Here is an 18,012-nt window from a genome sequence, read left to right on the forward strand (position 1 = left end):
CCAACCTTTCGGTTAGAAATCCAGTGCTCAACCATTCACACCACCCAGGGAACCTTTTCAAATCACTTAGGGGAACTATTGAAAAATCCCAATGTTCAGGTTGCTCCCACATCAATTGAATCAGAACATCTGGAGGATGGGAACTCCGTCAATAATTTTTAATGATCTTGAGGAGACTCCAGTGCTCAGTAAAGTCTGAGGACCACCGCCACAAGTATTGGGACCGCCACACATTTATTGAATCACTGGTAACAACAGGAATAAAGTCAGGTGCTCCTCTGCTCTCTGAGAACAGCAGCTGGTTCCTATTTACATTTTCTCTTCTTAGGAGCTGAAAAGCAGATCCTTTATTTACACAGTGTGCACTGAAAGCCCAAGAGACGCCACTTTGGAAAGCTGGGCTATTATTTTTTTCCAATCTATTTCAACTTCCTTTGGAAAAATATAGCTCATGGCTGAGGTAATATGGCACAAGTCTTAAAACATATGCTAAAGCCAATAGCAAGAGGGCCAGCCAGAGTCAGGATGCAGCCCTGCTTTTCTGGCTTCTCTACTTTTCTGCGCTGCATGAGAAATGCCCTTTTATTTATATGTGAATTTTTCCAGACCCTGATGTGCTGTCTTGACCTCAAAAAGTGTAAAAATCAATAGAGTCAATTTACTGACCACTAAATATACTAAAAATATTATATCTTCTAAGAACCAAAAAAGAAAAAACCTCACTGCCATCAAGTCGATTCCAACTCATAGCGACCTCTGTTGGGTTTCCGAGGTGGTAAATCTTTATGGAAGTAGATTGCCCCATCTTCTTTCCATGGAAAAGCTGATGGGTTTGAATCGCCAGCCTTCTGGTTACCAGTCAAAGTACCTCAAGCACTGTGCTACCAGAGCTCCTAAGAGTATATATATATATATATATATATATATATACACACACATATATATGTGACATTGTGATTGAAATTATGTAAGATTACATGATGCTAGTTTTTAACTTCACAAAGCAAAGCAACTGATTACTGATACCAATAATGCCTACAGAGGCCACCAAAAACCAAACCAAACTCACTGCCATTGAGTCAATTCCAACTCACAGCGACCCCACATTGGGTTTCCAAGGCTGTTAATCTTTATAAAAGCAGACTGCCTTGTCTTTCTTCTCCAGAGAGGCTGGTGGGTTTGAACCACTGACCTTTAGGCTAACAGCCAAATGCCTTAACCACTACACCACCAGAGCTCCTACATGGGCCACAGAGCCATTCAATTCACTGGGAATTTCTGTGGAATGATAACATTTTCACACTCATAAAATGCAGCATTAAATGCTGTAAAGAGCACTAGATTAGGAGTCAGGGGACATAGATTTAAGGCTCAATTCTGCTACCCTTTGCTTTGGTTAGGACACGTTGGGTAAATTGTTGCATCTTCTGAGCCTTGTAATTTGTAAATTACATTTGTAAATTAAGGAGTCAAATTCTAAGGAGAATCACGGTTTCTATATGTGGGAAGAAATTGTCCATAACTGTCCTTGAAAAACCTGTGTTAATGTGCAGTGTCTGACGTGCTTAGTTACCTACCCACTTGTTGACTCACAAGGAAGATTAGACTTGATATTTTATGGCATTTCTAGAAGAATGCCTTGGGACTTGAATAGAGGCATAAGTTTCCTCCTTTAATTTCTACGTTGCATAAAAAATAACATCTACATGAGTTAGTCAATTTATTAACAATTATTAATTACATTGGCTAACTTCTCTGGCTTCTGAAAAGATGTGGTGTCACAGCATATTTATATGAAACTTATCTTAGCAATCACATTTTTCAAATTAATTCCATTGTGTAATCATAATCTTAATAAATGATAGCACTGGAATGAGTTTATGAGCATCATAATGCTTATCTCATCCCTTGGATGATTTTTTTAAAAAAGAGTTTCAGTGACTCACAGGTCAGAAATAAATGAGTAAACATCCAATTGGCAAAAAAAGACATACTTAGGTAATGGAACAAGTTTTAAAGTACTCATTCTTTGGTTTCCAGGGAGCAATTAACTTGAAAAATTAAATAACTTTATAGACATAGTTGAAATTAGAAATTTCTATTTCAGTGACATAGCACTAAATTTAGAAATTATTATTGAATTATTTAAACTGCACCACTTAGAAATAAATATTTTAAAATATTAGTCTTAATGTGAGTCTCTGTAGAAAGCAAGAGTTTAGTCACCTAAACAATATTTGAAATGTGTCATTTTTATCATGGCTAATTTTTTTTTCACATTAAATCTGAAGTGAGACACATTTAAACTTGTTTTATTAAGAAGAATTATATAAATGCAGGGAGTTCTGGTGGCATAGTGCCTAAAGCATTTGACTGCTAACCAGAAGGCTGGCAGTTCAAACCCACCAGCCACTCCTTGGAAGGAAGATTGGGCAATCTACATCAGTAGAGATACTGCCTCGGAAACCCAAGGAGGGTTGCTATGAGTTGCACTGACTTGATGGTAGTGAGTTTGGTTTTTTTTTGAATATAAATGCAAGGCATTATTACTACATTTATGTTTAATAGAAAATATATTTTATATATTTATAGTATTATATTGATGTCTTCATAGGACTCAGCACAGTGCTTGGCATGGTTAATAAACACTTGCTGTAGTTGTATGGGGCCATCACTTCACATTGCAAGACCACAATATATTCCCTACAGATAGTTCTGCCACTGTGTCCTGCTTATAATTATTTCCTTAAGTGGTTTTAGCTGGCCCATTTCCTCATCTTGACTCTACTCTGTAATCTCATCCAAGTTCTCTTACAAACAGAGCTTGTTCTACATACACCTGGCTCATCAATAATGAGAATGTGCTGGCTAACAGGCCACATATGTGTGGCCTGGCCTAGACTTGCCTACATATGGGTTAAGAACTATTTTCAGGTCATTTCAAAGCCTGTTTTCATCCTCAAAGGCAAGTATTACTTTTTATACTCTTTTTGTATTTCTACTTCCTGAGCACAGTGCCAGGCATGCTATCAGAATGAATGTGTATTTACTATTGAATAAATGTCTCAGGAAACCCAGTCAACCCTGCCCTCACCCACATAGGCACTTTCATTTTTCTGCCTGGACACAATAGGTGTTTTCTTACTGGGCTTTATAAAAGAGAAGCAAAACAGCCGCCTTTGAAAAGAGTGTACATAAAGCAACTATGAATACAAAGGGTCTTAGTGTGCCCTTTGGAGATTACGTTTTTCTTAAAGAAGTGTTGCTCCTTAAGAAGAATGAAGAAAACCAAAGATGCATGGAAACAATTAATCCAAGGGACTGGTAGACCATGTACTCCTCAGCCTATGTGACCATGAGACCAGAAGAACTAGATAGTCCCCAGCTACCACTGTCAACCACTCAGAGGGGCATCTGTGTCGGAGATCGTGGATAGAATGGGAGAACAATGCGGAACACAACTCAAAAACACTAAAAAAAAAAAGAAGACGACGACCAGGTTTGCTGGTCTGATAGATCTTGGTGAATCCCCTGAGACTATGACCCCTAGCTGCCCTTCAGGTCTAGAATTGAACTCACCCCTGTAGCTTCCAGCCAAATAAAAGACCAGCATATGGGCTGAACATTTATTTACATCAGGTAGATACACTCCTTGGAGAGATCAATCATGGGAGAACAGAAGGGCAGTGTATTTGCACAGGGAGACGGGTTGGGGGGCTGGACAGCACTGGAGGGAAGGACACAGGGAGAGGTAACTATGGGGAGAAACTGGGAAGAGAGCTCTTACATTGTGGGGAATTGCAATCAATGTCATGAGATAAAATGTGTATGAACTGCTGTATGGAAGATGAATTTCCTCTGTAAACTTTCACCCAAATCACAATAAAAAATTTTTTAAAAAGAAATGTTTCTCCTTCATTTGAACTCAGACTGCTTTCTAAACTGTATGAGAATCTATTGTCCTTGTCCCAGAGTAATAGAGGTCAGGAGAAACATGAATAAATTAAATCTCCCAAAAGTGGAGTAGGGAGAACTCATTTTAGCCCCAGATCTCTACCCTCTTTCTGATGTTTCACAAGGGTCATTACAAAAAGTAAACTAAATGAATAGAGCTTCATTCTCCTCCTTTACTCATTTCTATCTGACATCATTGGTCGCCAAACACTTACATCTTACATAGGCGATAGTGGGCTGCCAAGAATCATCTCTTAAACATGCAAAGAGACCTGTTAGTACCCATGCCTAGGGATATTTGCACAATGATATAAAGTGGTCTCTTAAGCACTGAATATGCAGACTCAGCAAATCAAAGGACCTTGACTCTAGCCTGCTGTTGCATTCTAGGGTAATACAATGATTATGCCCAGGTTGCTTCCTGTGGTAGTTAAATTTGTATGTCAACTTGGCTGGGCCTGGTTGAGTGGCTGGGCAGCTGGTGGTAGTTATTCCCCATGATGAGACTGGCAATCAACTCCATGGTGGGATCTACCACAAGCAGCTGAGTAGCTGCCTTTGGGATGTGGTCTGCTTCCTGTATATAAGGAGAAGCCTTGGGGATAGTCTCTACTTATGGCACCCTTGGACCCTGCATGTAGCTGTGTCATTGTTCAGCAGCCTGCCATGCTCTACTGACCTTGAGACTTAGAACGGACTTGAATTAATGGCCTGCCATGTGGTTTGGTAACATTGCAAATTATTCAAATTTATACACTTAACAATGAAAGCCAAAGATGAGGAAATTGAAGATTTTTACCAACTCCTGCAGTCTGAAATTGACTGAATATACAATGAAGATGTGCTGATTATCACTGGTGACTGGAATGCAAAGGTTGAAAACAAAGAAGAACCACTGGTAGTTAGAAAAATTGTCCTTGGTGATAGAAATGATGCTCGAGATCACATGATAGAATTTTGCAAGACCAATGACTTATTTGTTGCCATTTTATTGCTCAACCTTGGGCTTGTTAGCCTGAGCAGTTGATATGTCAGCTATGTCCATATAGGAGAAAATTGTGATGGTCTATGAAATTCATGTTAGAAAGAAGAAGGGTACAATACTATAAAATTTTACAAGATAGGAAAAAATCAACATGAGCTTCTAATCTGAAGGAAAAAAAATGTTTTTAAGGCTTGTCTCAAAAGAAAATAAATCCAATAGCTGAAATAGAAATAGCACATTTTTTCACCTTTACCACTCATTTGTACCCTTATAATCCAGGTCTCTAATACTATTCTCTATCCAAAGGATAGAGAACAGGGAAGTGGGAGAGAGACCCCAGGCAAGAAGTGGCAGCCACCCAATGGCCGGAACAGGTAAGAGGGAGAGCACCCAGGCCAAAAGCTAAGGGAGATGAACTTGTCTGTCAGTTTGTCGTAATGTGGTAGCTTGCGTGTGGCTGTGAGGCTGGAGGCTGTGCCATCAGTGTTTCAAATGCCAGCAGGGTTGCCCATGGTGGACAGGTTTCAATGGAGCTTCCAGACTGAGACAGACTCAGAAGAAGGAACAGGCAATAGACTTCTCAAAGAATCGTCCAGTGAAAACCTTATGAATAGCAGTGAAACTCTGTCTGATATATTATTGGACTACTTTATGAATAGCCCTGAAACACTGTCCAATACAGTGCCAGCAGACGAGCCCCTCAGGTTGGAAGGCAGTCCAGATACGACTGGGAAAGAGCTGCCTCATCAGAGTAGAGCTGATCTTAATCATATGGATAAAGTAGAGCTTTTAGGACCTCCATTTGCTGGTGTGGCACAATTCAAAATGAACGGAAGCAGCTGCAAATATCCATTAATAATCAGAAGATGGGATGTACTAAGTATGAATCTAGGAAAATTGGAAGTTGTCAAAAATTAAATGGAATGCATAAAAATTAATATACTAGCATTGTTGTTGTTGTTGTTATGTGCCATCAAGTTGGACCCGACTCCTAGCGATCCCTCCTTGGGTTTCCAAGGCAGTATCACTACAGAAGTAGATTGCCCCATCTTCCTTCAGAGGAGTAGCTGGTGGGTTTGAATTGCCAGCCTTCTGGTTAGCAGTCAAGTGCCTTAGCCACTATGCTACCAGAGCTCCCAAGAGATGGCCCATTTCTCAGGTGGGCTTGAACCAGCAACATTGTATTTGGCAGGTGAATGTCTTGGGACTGAGGCCAATCCCTAGGGTGAATACTAGCATTAGTGAGCTGAAATGGACTGGTTTTGGCCATTTTGAATCAGACAACCATATGATCTACTATGCTTGGAATGACAAATTGAAGAGGAATGGTGTGGCATTCATTCCCTACCAAGTGACTGGAAGACCATGTGCTACTCAGCCTATATGACTGTGAGACCAGAAAAACTAGATGATGCCTGGCTACTACTGTCAACCACTCAGAGGGGGATCTGTTTCAGAGATCCTGGATAGAATGGGAGAACAATGTGGAGCAACAACAACAAAAAAAAAAAAGACCAGGTTTGCTGATTTGATAGATCCTGGTGAAACCCCTGAGACTATGGCCCCTAGCTGCCCTTCAGGTCTGGAATTGAATTCACTCCTGTAGCTTCCAGCCAAATAAAAGACTGATATGGGTGGAACATTTACATCAGGTAGATACACTCCTTGGAGAGATCAATCATGGGAGAACAGAAGGACAGTGTTTCAAGAAATAATGTTTCAGGATCTATCCTGAAGTACAATGCTGTCAGTGATAGTATAATATCCACATGCCAACAAGGAAGGCCAGTTAATACTACTATTATTCAAATTTATACATTTAATCAAAGCCAAAGATGAGGAAATTGAAGATTTTTACCAACTCCTACAGTGTAAAATTGACTGAATATGCAATTAAGATGTGCTGATTATCACTGGTGATTGGAATACAAAAGTTGAAAACAAAGAAGAATCACTGGTAGTTAGAAAATTTGGCCTTGGTGATAGAAATTATGCTGGAGATCACATGACAGAATTTTGCAAGACCAATGACTTATTCATTGCAAATACCTTTTTTCAACAACACAAACAGTGGCTATACATGTGGACTTCACAGATGGAGTACACAGGAATCAGACTGACAACATCTGTGGCAAGAGGCAATGAAGAAGCTCAGTATCTTCAGCCAAAAGAAGGCCAGTAGATGATTGTGGAACCAACCATCAACTGCTCATATGCAAATTCAAGCTGAAGCTGAAGACAATTAAAATAAGTCCACAGGAGCCAAAATATTACCTCGATTATATCCCTACTGAATTTAGAGACCATTTAAAGAACAGATTTGATGCTTTGAACACCAATGACCGAAAACCAGAATTGTGGGATGCTATCAAGAACATCATCCATGAAGAAAGCAAAAGGTCATTAAAAAGAAAGGAAAGGAAGAAAAGACCAGAATGGATGTCAGAAGAGACTCTGAAACTTGGTCTTGAACGAAAAGTGGCTAAAACAAACAGAAGAAATGATAAAAGAGCTGAACAGAAGATTTCAAAGAGTAGCTCGAGAGGACAACGTCAATTATTATAATGAAATGTGCAGACACAGAAAACAAAAAGGGAATAATACCCTTGGCATTTCTCAAGCTGAAAGAATTGAAGAAAAAATTTAAGCCTCAAGTTGCAATATTGAAAGATTCTATGGGTAATATAATGAATGATGCAGGAAACTTCAAAAGAAGATGGAAAGAATACACAGAGTCACTGTACCCAAAAGAATCAGTTGAAGTTTATCAATTTCAGGAGGTGGCATATGATCAAGAACCAATGGCATTGAAGGAAGAAGTCAAAGCTGCACTGAAGGAAGTGGCAAAAAACAAGGCTCTAGGAATTGATGGAATACCCACTGAGACGTTTCAACAAATGGATGCCACACTGGAGGCACTGCCAAGAGATTTTAAAGATAGCTACCTGGCCAACTGATTGGAAGAGATCCATATTTGTACCCATTCCAAAGAAAGGTGATCCCAAAGAATGTGGAAAATTATTGAACAATATCATTAATATCATACACAAGTAAAATCTTACTGAAGATAATTCAAAAATGGTTGTAGCAGTATATTGATAGAAAACTTCCAGAAATGCAAGCTGGATTCAGAAGAGGGCGTGGAACAAGGGATATCACTGCTGATGTCAGATGGATCTTGACTCAAAGCAAAGAATAGCAGAAAGTTGTTTATTTGTGTTTTATTGACTATGCAAAAGCATTAAATTATGTGGATCATAACAAATTGTAGATAACATTGAGAAGAATGGGAATTCCAGAACACTTAATTGTACTCATGAGGAACCTGTACATAGACCAGGAGGCTGTTGTTCAAACAGAAAAACGGGACACTGCGTGGTTTAAGATCAAGAAGCAAATGCGTCAAGGTTGTATACTTTCACTATACTTATTCAATATCTATGCTGAGCAAATAATCTGAGAAGCTGAACTATATGAAGAACAACATGGCATCAGGATTGGAGGAAGAATCATTAACAACCTGCGATACACTTACGACATAACTTTGCTTGCTGAAAGTGAGGATGACTTGAAATACTTACTGATGAAGACTGAAGAATACAGTCTGCAGTATGGATTACACCTCAATATAAAGGAAACAAAAATCCTCACAACTGGACCAGTAAGCAGCATCATAATAAATGGAGAAAAGACTGAAGTTGTCAAAGACTTCATAATACTTGGTTCTACAATCAATGCCAATGGAAGCAGCAGTCACAATATCAGCACTGGGCAAATTGTCTGCAGAAGACCTCCTTCAAGTGCTGAAGAGCAAAGATGTCTCCTTGAGGAATTAGGTGCACCTGACAAAAGCCATGATATTTTCAATTGTCTCACACGCATGTGAAAGCTGTACAATGAATAAAGGAGACCAAAGAAGAGTCGATGCTTTTAAGTTGTGGTGCTGGCGAATAATGCTGAAAATAATAACTAAAACTGCTAAAAGAACTAACAAATCTGTCCTGGATGAAGTGCAGCTGGAATGCCCCTTGGAAGCAAGAATGGTCAGACTTTGTCTCACCTACTTTGGTCATGGTCAGGTTTCCAGGGACCATTCCCTGGAGAAGGATGTCATGCTTGGTAAAGTGGAAGGTCAACGAAAGAGGGGAAGGCCCTCAACAAGATGGATTGACTACAATGATGGGCTCAGATATAGCAGTGATCATGGAGCCAGCACAGGACCAAGCAGTGTTTCGTTCTGCTGTCCATAGGGTTGCTATGAGTCAGAGAAGACTCAACGGCAACTAACAACAACAACATCCAAAGGAACCAGACCTCCTTGAAGGGGGATTAATTTCAAGTCTTAGCACAGGAAAATTCAGGGTGGATCTAGAATATTGTGTTGTTGGCACAGAGTAAAGATGCCTTAAAATTCACTGGGGGCTGTGCTAAAAGGACAAAGGAGCAACTTAGGAAAGTGTCCACTGCCCAGGCTGTGATAATTTAACCAGAAAACAACAGCAACCATAATAATAGTCACCTGGAACAACTTAACACAAGAGGAAAAGTTCATGTGAAATATTCAAAAGCGTATTATTAATATAAAAAGGAAATAGTTTGTAATTTTTATTGATTTCATTAAACTATGAGGTATTTAATTCATAGACAGTTTATTTCTCTCTACTTCACATATAGACATTGTTAAGCATGGATCTATTGTTGTTGTTGTTGTTATTTGCCGTCGAGTAGGCCCCGACTCACAGCGACCCCTCCTTGGGTTTCCGAGGCAGTATCACTACGGAAGTAGGATTGCCCAACCTTCCTTCCGAGGAGTGGCTGGTGGGTTTGAACCTCCAGCCTTCTGGTTAGCAGTCAAGTGCCTTAGCCACTATGCTACCAGAGCTCCCATGGATCTATTATCATGTATGAATTCAAATCTGTTTGTACCTATATAAGTAAGAGAGGTTGGGTAAAGAAATCTGTCAATAAGCCAAATAGCGGCACCAAAATTAAGAGCTATACCATGAACGAAAAGGCCTGATTGGCCCTTGTGGTCTCATATAATATCAGAGCAAAAAAATAAGCAAAGTCCATCAGTTAATTGCTGCTGCTGGTTATACATAATAACCAACGCAAAGAAGACCAGTGGTTTGTTTTCAGATGATAAATTATCCAAATCCTCCCCACACTCCTGCTCCCCCTACAAAATATCCAAAACAAAATTCACTGCTGTTGAGTCAGATCCAACTCTTAGCAATCCCTCTTCGGGTTTCCAAGGCAGTATCACTATGGAAATATATTGCCCAATCTTCCTTCCAAGGAGTAGGTGGGTTTGAACCACCAGCCTTCTGGTTAACAGTCAAATGTCTTAGGCATTACTAAATGCACTGACCCACTTCTTCAGCTCCCAGGGAATAAAACTTCTAGATGATCCTACTGATGAGACACTGATAAGATATAAGTAAGGCTCTAATTATACCCAAGAGGTCAATATATCATAATGACATACATAAATAAATAAATAAGGTAGGTGCAAACTATCTGTTCACAACTTCTGGTAAAGATACCAAGTTTCAGTGAAAAAAAAAAAATCTACCTGATAAACAGAGATGTATATTTTCCATGATGTACTACTTTGTAATAAAACAGACTTGAACCACTGGACTATGCAGCTAGATTACACATTCTGACTTGAAATCAAAAGGTTAAAAACATAGCACATGCAATCTCACTGGGTCTTTTTCTTTGGAAGTCTGATAAACTTTCTACAAATCTTAGAAAGGTGTAAATTTTATTTCTGGTAGATCTACTAGGGCAGAGTAAAAATTGGATCCCCTGAAGGTGTAAGATTAAGGACAAAATAAGTGACAAAGCAAAATCCATAGTATCAGTATCTTTGTGACTGGTTTTGATGAAAGGATATTAATCAGTTTTATAATTACTGGGCTAGTTTATGAGGACCTTTTTTGCTTTACAAGGTATTTGGATTTTTAGGGAAAATTTGTTTTACTGGATTTGTGATTTGATCAAGTCCTTAAAAGTGTTTGTCAAGGTGTAATCACTGCTTAAATGATTAAGAAAATGTATTTTTTTATATCTATAAATTTTGATGACCTTGTTGAATAAGTAGTTTGTGACTATTCACAGGAGTGTTTAAGGAAAAAATTGATTAATAATGTCATAAGATTATAAACTGGACATTAAACAATACACAAATAGTAGTTAGTTTTCCCTCTTACGTGCAAAAGCCCTTTAGACACTAAAGACCATCGAGAGATGAAATGAAATTTGCCATTCCAAGAGATTCATGATTATTTGAAAAGATTGCTATTGAAATAAAGGTATCACTCAGTACAGATGCTAAATTTTCTATACAAATCATGTTAATTTCTCTGATTTGGTGGGGTGGCTGTTTGGACTATGCTGCCAGGTGTGGTGAAAGGTTTTGTTTCCTCAATTTCATTACCAACCTCAAGCTGGCAATTCATACCTTCCTGTTCTTCCATCTTTCCTCCTGGCTTGGAGTTATCGTCTTTTGTGGAATCCTTTAAGGTTCCATATTCCTTTTCCATCTTAGCAGCTTCTTCCTTGGTACTGTCTGTCTCTTCATGACTCTTCTCAGATGGTGCTGTAATCAGATTATGCACTGTTGTTACACAACTACATCTCCTATCAATTAATTTCTAGTGTAGAAATAACCTTTATTTAAAAGGCATAGTTTAAGGTTTGACAATTTTCTGAGCTGAAGGAGATTTTAGTGATTCTCTTGTCCAATCCCCCCATTTCACAGATGAGGAAACTGAGGCCCAGCTAGGGGACAGACTTGCCTAAGATAATCCACACCATTAGCAGAAGAGCCAAGTCAAATCCCCAGCTTTCCAAACTCAGTGTTCCTTCCATTTTGCCACACTGATCATTAGAGTTTATTTTCCTTAATTTAATCAATGTGGGTCATTAACGTGGATATGTCAGGCCCTAAAGTAAATTTGGGGTACTTGATTCCATATTGTTCATCTTTCACTTAAAAATAACTATATTTCCTTTTAGAAAATCTTACATTTAATTAAAAAATTATAAACCTTGAAGGAAGTAGCCAGTTCATGACAATTACCACGCATCCTTATAGTGAATGAAACAGGAAGTGCCTAAGGCACTTGACTGCTAACCAGAAGGCTGGTGGTTCAAACCCACGAGCCATTCCTCAGAAGGAAGGTTGGGCAATCTACTTCCGTAGTGATACCGCCTCAGAAACCCAAGGAGGGGACGCTATGAGTTGGGTCCGACTCAACAGCACATAACAACAACAACAACAACAGTAATTTAACAATAAACTTTCTTCCCAATAAGAATTTTTATTACATACTGTGGTACATTTCTTTTCCTTTTTTTATATGTACTTATTTTTATAGCTGTGGTATAATTTTGTTCCTAGCTTTTGTCATTAATATCAATATAGAAAGATTTTTCCAGGTTATTAAAAACTCCTTGCAAACATCATTTTTAATGGCTGCATCTTATGCCATCAAGTGGATGTAGATTATTTCTGGATAGGCACAAAATACTAACATTAGGATTGACAATGTTTCCTCTTTTTGCTTCACCCTCCTCTTTCAAAAGGGGGCTCCTTTGCACTGCTTAGCAACTTGGTGTTTGCTGTGCTGAACGGGCTGATGAATGGAGATGGTGACCACAAGAACTTGTGCTACGTAAGGAGAGCCACCACAAAGAAGAGAAGACTTTGAACAGGAGAGCAAGAAGGCAGAGAAGGAGAGCAGGGAGTAGACAGATGACCTGGGACAGAAGTCTGGAGAAGTAGTAATCTAGAGGAATAGAAAGTTTCCTAAATGAGAAATTTAGGAAGGAGTGCTCAGTTTTATGATATTGTCTCTTCCTTTCCCACAAGCCACTTCCTCGAGAAATTTTCAGTAAAGACCTGTATTACTACTGTACAATGCTTCTTGGGGTCAGATTTCTGTTCAGTGCATTTTTGTACATTGGCCACGAAACAGCCAAGTATATTTAATTTATATCTACTTAATCCTATAGTTGGATCTCAGATGTCAAGACTTTGTTAAACCTGTCATTTTTCATCAGTTGTTTATTGAAGTTCATTTTTACCACTCAAAACAATTACTGTTCTAAAAGCTAGCAAAAATAGTTAAATAAATCACACCTGGTAAAAGTTTGCTTTTATTGTCAGTAGCATTTTTTTCCAGCTTGTTCTTGGTCTGCAGAGCGATCATTTCATCCAAGTTTTCTGGAGGGAGGAGAAAAAGAAATATAATTTTTTTCTGAAAGTGATATAAAATATTTACTAAAAATGTATAAATCTTACTAGAAATATCACAATAGAAACCCCATAATGTTAACATTGCTAGTCAGATGCCTTGACCTTGATTTTATTTCTGTGAATCATAGACTCTGGAAAGTCACACAATTTGAGATCCTCAGGTTCAGTCTCCTACTCAGTTCACTGCAGAAGTCCCTCGCCAATGCTGGAACAATTCCAGGGATGGCACCTTTGGTGAACATCTGTGGTTTTGACTTCCTCAACATCTTTTTGTAACCACACCTTGATTATCCTTTGGTGTACCCAGTCCTTCCTATTCTCAGCACACTTGACCCTCTTGGTGGCCACATAACATAGACCTAGTTAATCAGAGTCTTCTATATAGTGATTGGTTCAAGGCTAAGCATATGACTCAAGGCAAATCAATGATACTCAGCGATAGAACCACTGGGAGAAAGAGGATCTTTATGCTAGGATTGCTGTACTGTGAGGATATGAGATCAGTGCTATCCAGCTAGGCAATTCTGGTTACCCAGAAAACGCAGGCTATTTTTGCATAAATTATCAAATTAGTGAGATAATTATTACCAAATTTCTAATTCACTTTGAACAATGAAAACTACAGTGAAAACAAAACAGAACTCTCACCAAGATAGGCAACACCTTCCTCTGGAGATATGGTGCCATATTTTACCATCATCTTCACAAAGTCAATCAATGTTTTCATGATAGTAATCAGTGTTTCTTTTTCTTTTGCCTCCTTTTCTATATAAAAAAATAAAATTATTATATAAAAACTAATGCAATGTAGTTTCATTTTTCAATGTCAATTTATGAAGTGCAGTATCTTACTGAAATATTTCTCACAACATTTATAACTAAAACCACATATATTTAAATTACAGAATGTTTTAGATTTGATAGGGAATGAAATACAATGTCTGGTATACCAAGATTTCCCCTCCCAAAAAATGAGCAATTTTTTCAACAGGTTTAATTAATTTAAAAGATTTTATTAGTAGAATAGATGGTAAAGAGACAGCTTTTCAACCCAAAATAATATGAACTCAAAAGAGAAGACTGAGGGCCCAGTAATTTTCCTCTACTCAGGCTGTTAAGTCTTTGAGGGCAAGAACAAAGTGCCCAGTGGTATCTTTTGAAACTAATGATATGCTCAGGACAGACCTGAAGAATAGAGAAGTAAATAGCTACATGGGATATATATTCATTAATTAAGCTTAATATTTGAAAATCAGAACATGTTTGTTTTTATTTTTTAAATGTAAAATTAATTTTTTTAACAATACCACATATTGCTGTTTAAACTCTATTTTATAAAAAAGGATATATGCATATAGAAAAAATATTCCAATAGTACAGAAGTAAATAAAAGTGAAAACTAAACTTTTCTTCCGTACTCTTACCCTCAACTCCTACTCCCTATAGGTAACCACTGTTAACAGTTTCTTGCAAACCCTTCATAGTTGACTCAGTGCTCATGAAGAGGGATTTTCTCCACTTTTCATCATCCCCACAGATGTGGTTGGGGGGCGATAGCTATTAATCTGTATTTCTCAGCTGATAAAGGTTTGGAATCTCTCTTCTTCCTGATCCCCTGGAATAGTAGAAGGCAGGGACCTGGGGAAATTTCCTGATCTACAGACTCCAATTTTCCCTGGGATTGGCTATTCCAAGATCTAGACTGAGGAATAGGGAGTGAGTAAGCCCTTTTTTGGCTCAAACACTAGGCTATAACAGAGCATTTTACCAGTAATAGAGATGATATTTTAAGTTTCTACTTGGTTTATTATTTCTCAGCTGGTTCAAATCTTTCTCACGACCCTTGAATAGAATGAGTATTGTCAAAGACCTTGGTATAAGTATTTAAATTAAAATTCTATAAAAATAAATGCAATAAGGAATGGCATGGACAAAATGGGAAGATAAAAATAAAATAAAGAGCATAAACTACAGTGGAATTTATATGTATATATATATAGATATATATAAACCCTCAATATTGGAAGGGAGGGAAGGTAAGAGAAGAGGTGAGCCAAGAGAAGTTAGAAAAGGGTGACAAATAATAACTTCAGCCATGACATTATTTGCCCAAGGTCACATCTGTATCAGTACTTGGTATCATGCCAGTGCCCTTCACAGACAAGAAGTGACTCACAGGATGACAAAGATTCTGAGCTGGGCACCTGCCAACCAATGGGGCAAGGTGGCTCAGAATGGAGCCTTAAGGTGTACAAACCCTGCAGACACCAGCAGAGGGACTGGTACCATCTGGCCAATGTCTGGAATTGAAGGACAATGAATGTTCTTCAGAAATGAAAGCTCGCTCTAAGGTTACTTTATGGCCAAATATTTAACAATTACAGTAACATTTATACAAATGTTCAATTGGGGCCAAATCTCTGAACAGGAAAAGGAAAAGCCATTAAGACAGTGCAGGGATTTGTCTGGACAATAACAGTAAAAGAAACTTTGCCCACTATTATCCTCCTCACAGATCAGCCAAAAATAAACGTGAACTGAAATCTTCAGTGCACATGTAAGAAAAAAGAGCAAGACACATTAAGGATTTTATTTTTAAAAATCATATCATTTTCCAAGTATATTTTGGGCTCCTGACCTCCTTTAGATCAATGTCCTCCACTTTAACTCATTTGAAGGCTGAAGCTGAAAATGTCTACAAAGCAACATTCTGAATCACCTGAAAAAGGATGTTATGTTCCACATACTGATTCCATTAAGGAAGGAAGATTCCATTAAGGAAGGAAAATGAATAAAGAATTTTTTTAAAAAAAAATTTGCAATAAGAGTTGGGGTTGAACCGGGTAAAGGAAGGGACACTGTCTGATTTAGTTATCTGAACAAGGTTCACTCCAGTAACTTGTACACAGCACATGTTCAATAACTGTTTGTTGAACAAATAAACTAAACATCTGTTAACAAGAACATTAAATTATCTAGAAACCCCACCTTTCCTGATTACCCTTTCCTAAATATTTCCATGACTAGAATATTTCTTGAAAAAACCTGATGCCAACTATTTTCCTGAGCTCACAGTGTATGTTACTGAAGATTGCATTTAGAATTTGAAAACAGAAAAACAAAACAAAAAAAAAAAAACCCACACCCACACAATTCCTGGAATAGCTGTTTCTGTTCCACTTGGTCAGAAACACAGTGATTACCTGAATCGATACTTTTCAGTAACGCATAGAAGTTTGGGAAATACTGGAGTTCCTCAAAGTTGTCTTCACTATAGGTTTTAGTTCTCCTTTCCAAGCCATTTGTCAAGGTTAAGGTGTTAGATACTGTTTCATCATTTTCTCCATTAGTAAAACCATCTTGAATTGTTGCCACTGGAATCTCCAGTGGGAAAAAAAAAATCAATAAAAAAAATAATAATTTGTTAGAACTCATGAGACTCCAGCTTGATTCTTTCTTCATAGTGACCTTGAATGTGAAGTGCAAGAATGTCTCCTCCTTTGCAAGTTCTTGCAGGTTCAAAACTACTTCTAGGCATGTGGGTATCTAATTACATGGAAAGGTGTATAGGCAGGAACTTAGGGACAGGCACTCTACCTCCAGGAAAATCCTTGGTAGACCCTAGCTCTTTCTCAGGTGAGACTAGACAAGGAATTTCCAGTTTTCTACACCAGTCAAGGTCCCTCCACGAGTTATCATGTGTCTCTCCTCATAAAACTGCCTTTCACCAAGAAGGAGAGCTTTGAATTCACCAAATCTACCAAGAGGGATGATAATGCCAAGGTATAGGAGAGCCTACCAGAATGTCTAACACACTAGGCAGAAATCTAACAGCCTTTCTTGCCTCATCTTCTCTCCCACTACCATCCAACCCATCAGTAGCTCAGTTGGCCTACTTTCAAATTTTATCACAAATTTGAACATTTCTCCCATTCTCCTCTATTCCATACTAGTCAAAGCTGCCTTCATCTCTCACCTTCTAACTAGTATGCTATCCACCTCTAATCCATTCCCCACATTGCATTCTCCCCATTGTAGCCTTAGATACAAAAAATCTGATCATGTAGCAACTTTGCTTAAACTCGTTCAGTGTTTTCCCATCACTTATGATGAAGATCAGAATCCATACACATGCCTCACAAGGCCCTACATGATCTGGCTTGTGTCTACCTCTCCAAGCTTATCCTTTATAACCCTCTCTGTGTACCAGTCACACTGTCCTTGTTTCAATTGCTTGGGTACGTCACACATCTTTCTCTACATGCTTCCGCTAATGTTCCTAATTCAGCCTTCAATTCTCAGCTCAAGTCACTTCTTTGAGCCTAAGTCCAGGACAAATTCCTTTTTTATGAGGTATCATAAAGCCACACATCTTTCCTCAAAGAATTGAATGCAGTTGCAATTAAAATAGTATGACTATTTGAAGACTATCTACCTCTTCCACTAGATCATAGCTGCATGAGAGCAGGGTTCGTATCTTTTAAAATAAGCTCTTGTTTCAGTTGGTACATAATTAGTACTCAATAAATGCTTGTTGAAAGAATAATTGATGCATTTAGAAAACATGAGTGAACCAGTCAAAACGTGGACGTTTTAAAAATTGGTGATAAGGAGGATATAATGGGAGTGAAAGCTCATGAAAACAGTTATGTCCATTTCAGTTTAACATATATGTATATGTTGTTGTGTGCCATCGAGTCAGCCCTGACTCATAGCGACCCCTCCTTGGGTTTCCAAAGTAGTACCACTACAGAAGTAGGATTGCCCAACCTTCCTTCTGAGGAGTGGCTGGTGGGTTTGAACC

At 38.3% G+C, this 18,012-nt stretch overlaps 1 protein-coding gene across 1 annotated transcript in view; it reads right to left on the reverse strand.

The window, feature by feature from the left end:
* The window catches only part of SCG3 (secretogranin III), a 40,256-nt gene that overhangs the window by 11,317 nt on the left and 10,927 nt on the right, over positions 1–18,012 (reverse strand). The window contains exons 7-10 of the mRNA XM_007935169.2: positions 16,412–16,589; positions 13,857–13,973; positions 13,092–13,175; positions 11,409–11,546 (exon numbers count right to left, since the gene is read on the reverse strand). Of these exons, the coding sequence (XP_007933360.1) occupies positions 11,409–11,546; positions 13,092–13,175; positions 13,857–13,973; positions 16,412–16,589 (517 nt within the window). The remainder of the gene's footprint in view (positions 1–11,408; positions 11,547–13,091; positions 13,176–13,856; positions 13,974–16,411; positions 16,590–18,012) is intronic.

The sequence above is a fragment of the Orycteropus afer genome, unplaced genomic scaffold (genome assembly GCF_000298275.1).
Source record: "Orycteropus afer afer isolate SDZICR_OR568_19922 unplaced genomic scaffold, OryAfe1.0 scaffold00026, whole genome shotgun sequence".
Taxonomy (NCBI): domain Eukaryota; kingdom Metazoa; phylum Chordata; class Mammalia; order Tubulidentata; family Orycteropodidae; genus Orycteropus; species Orycteropus afer.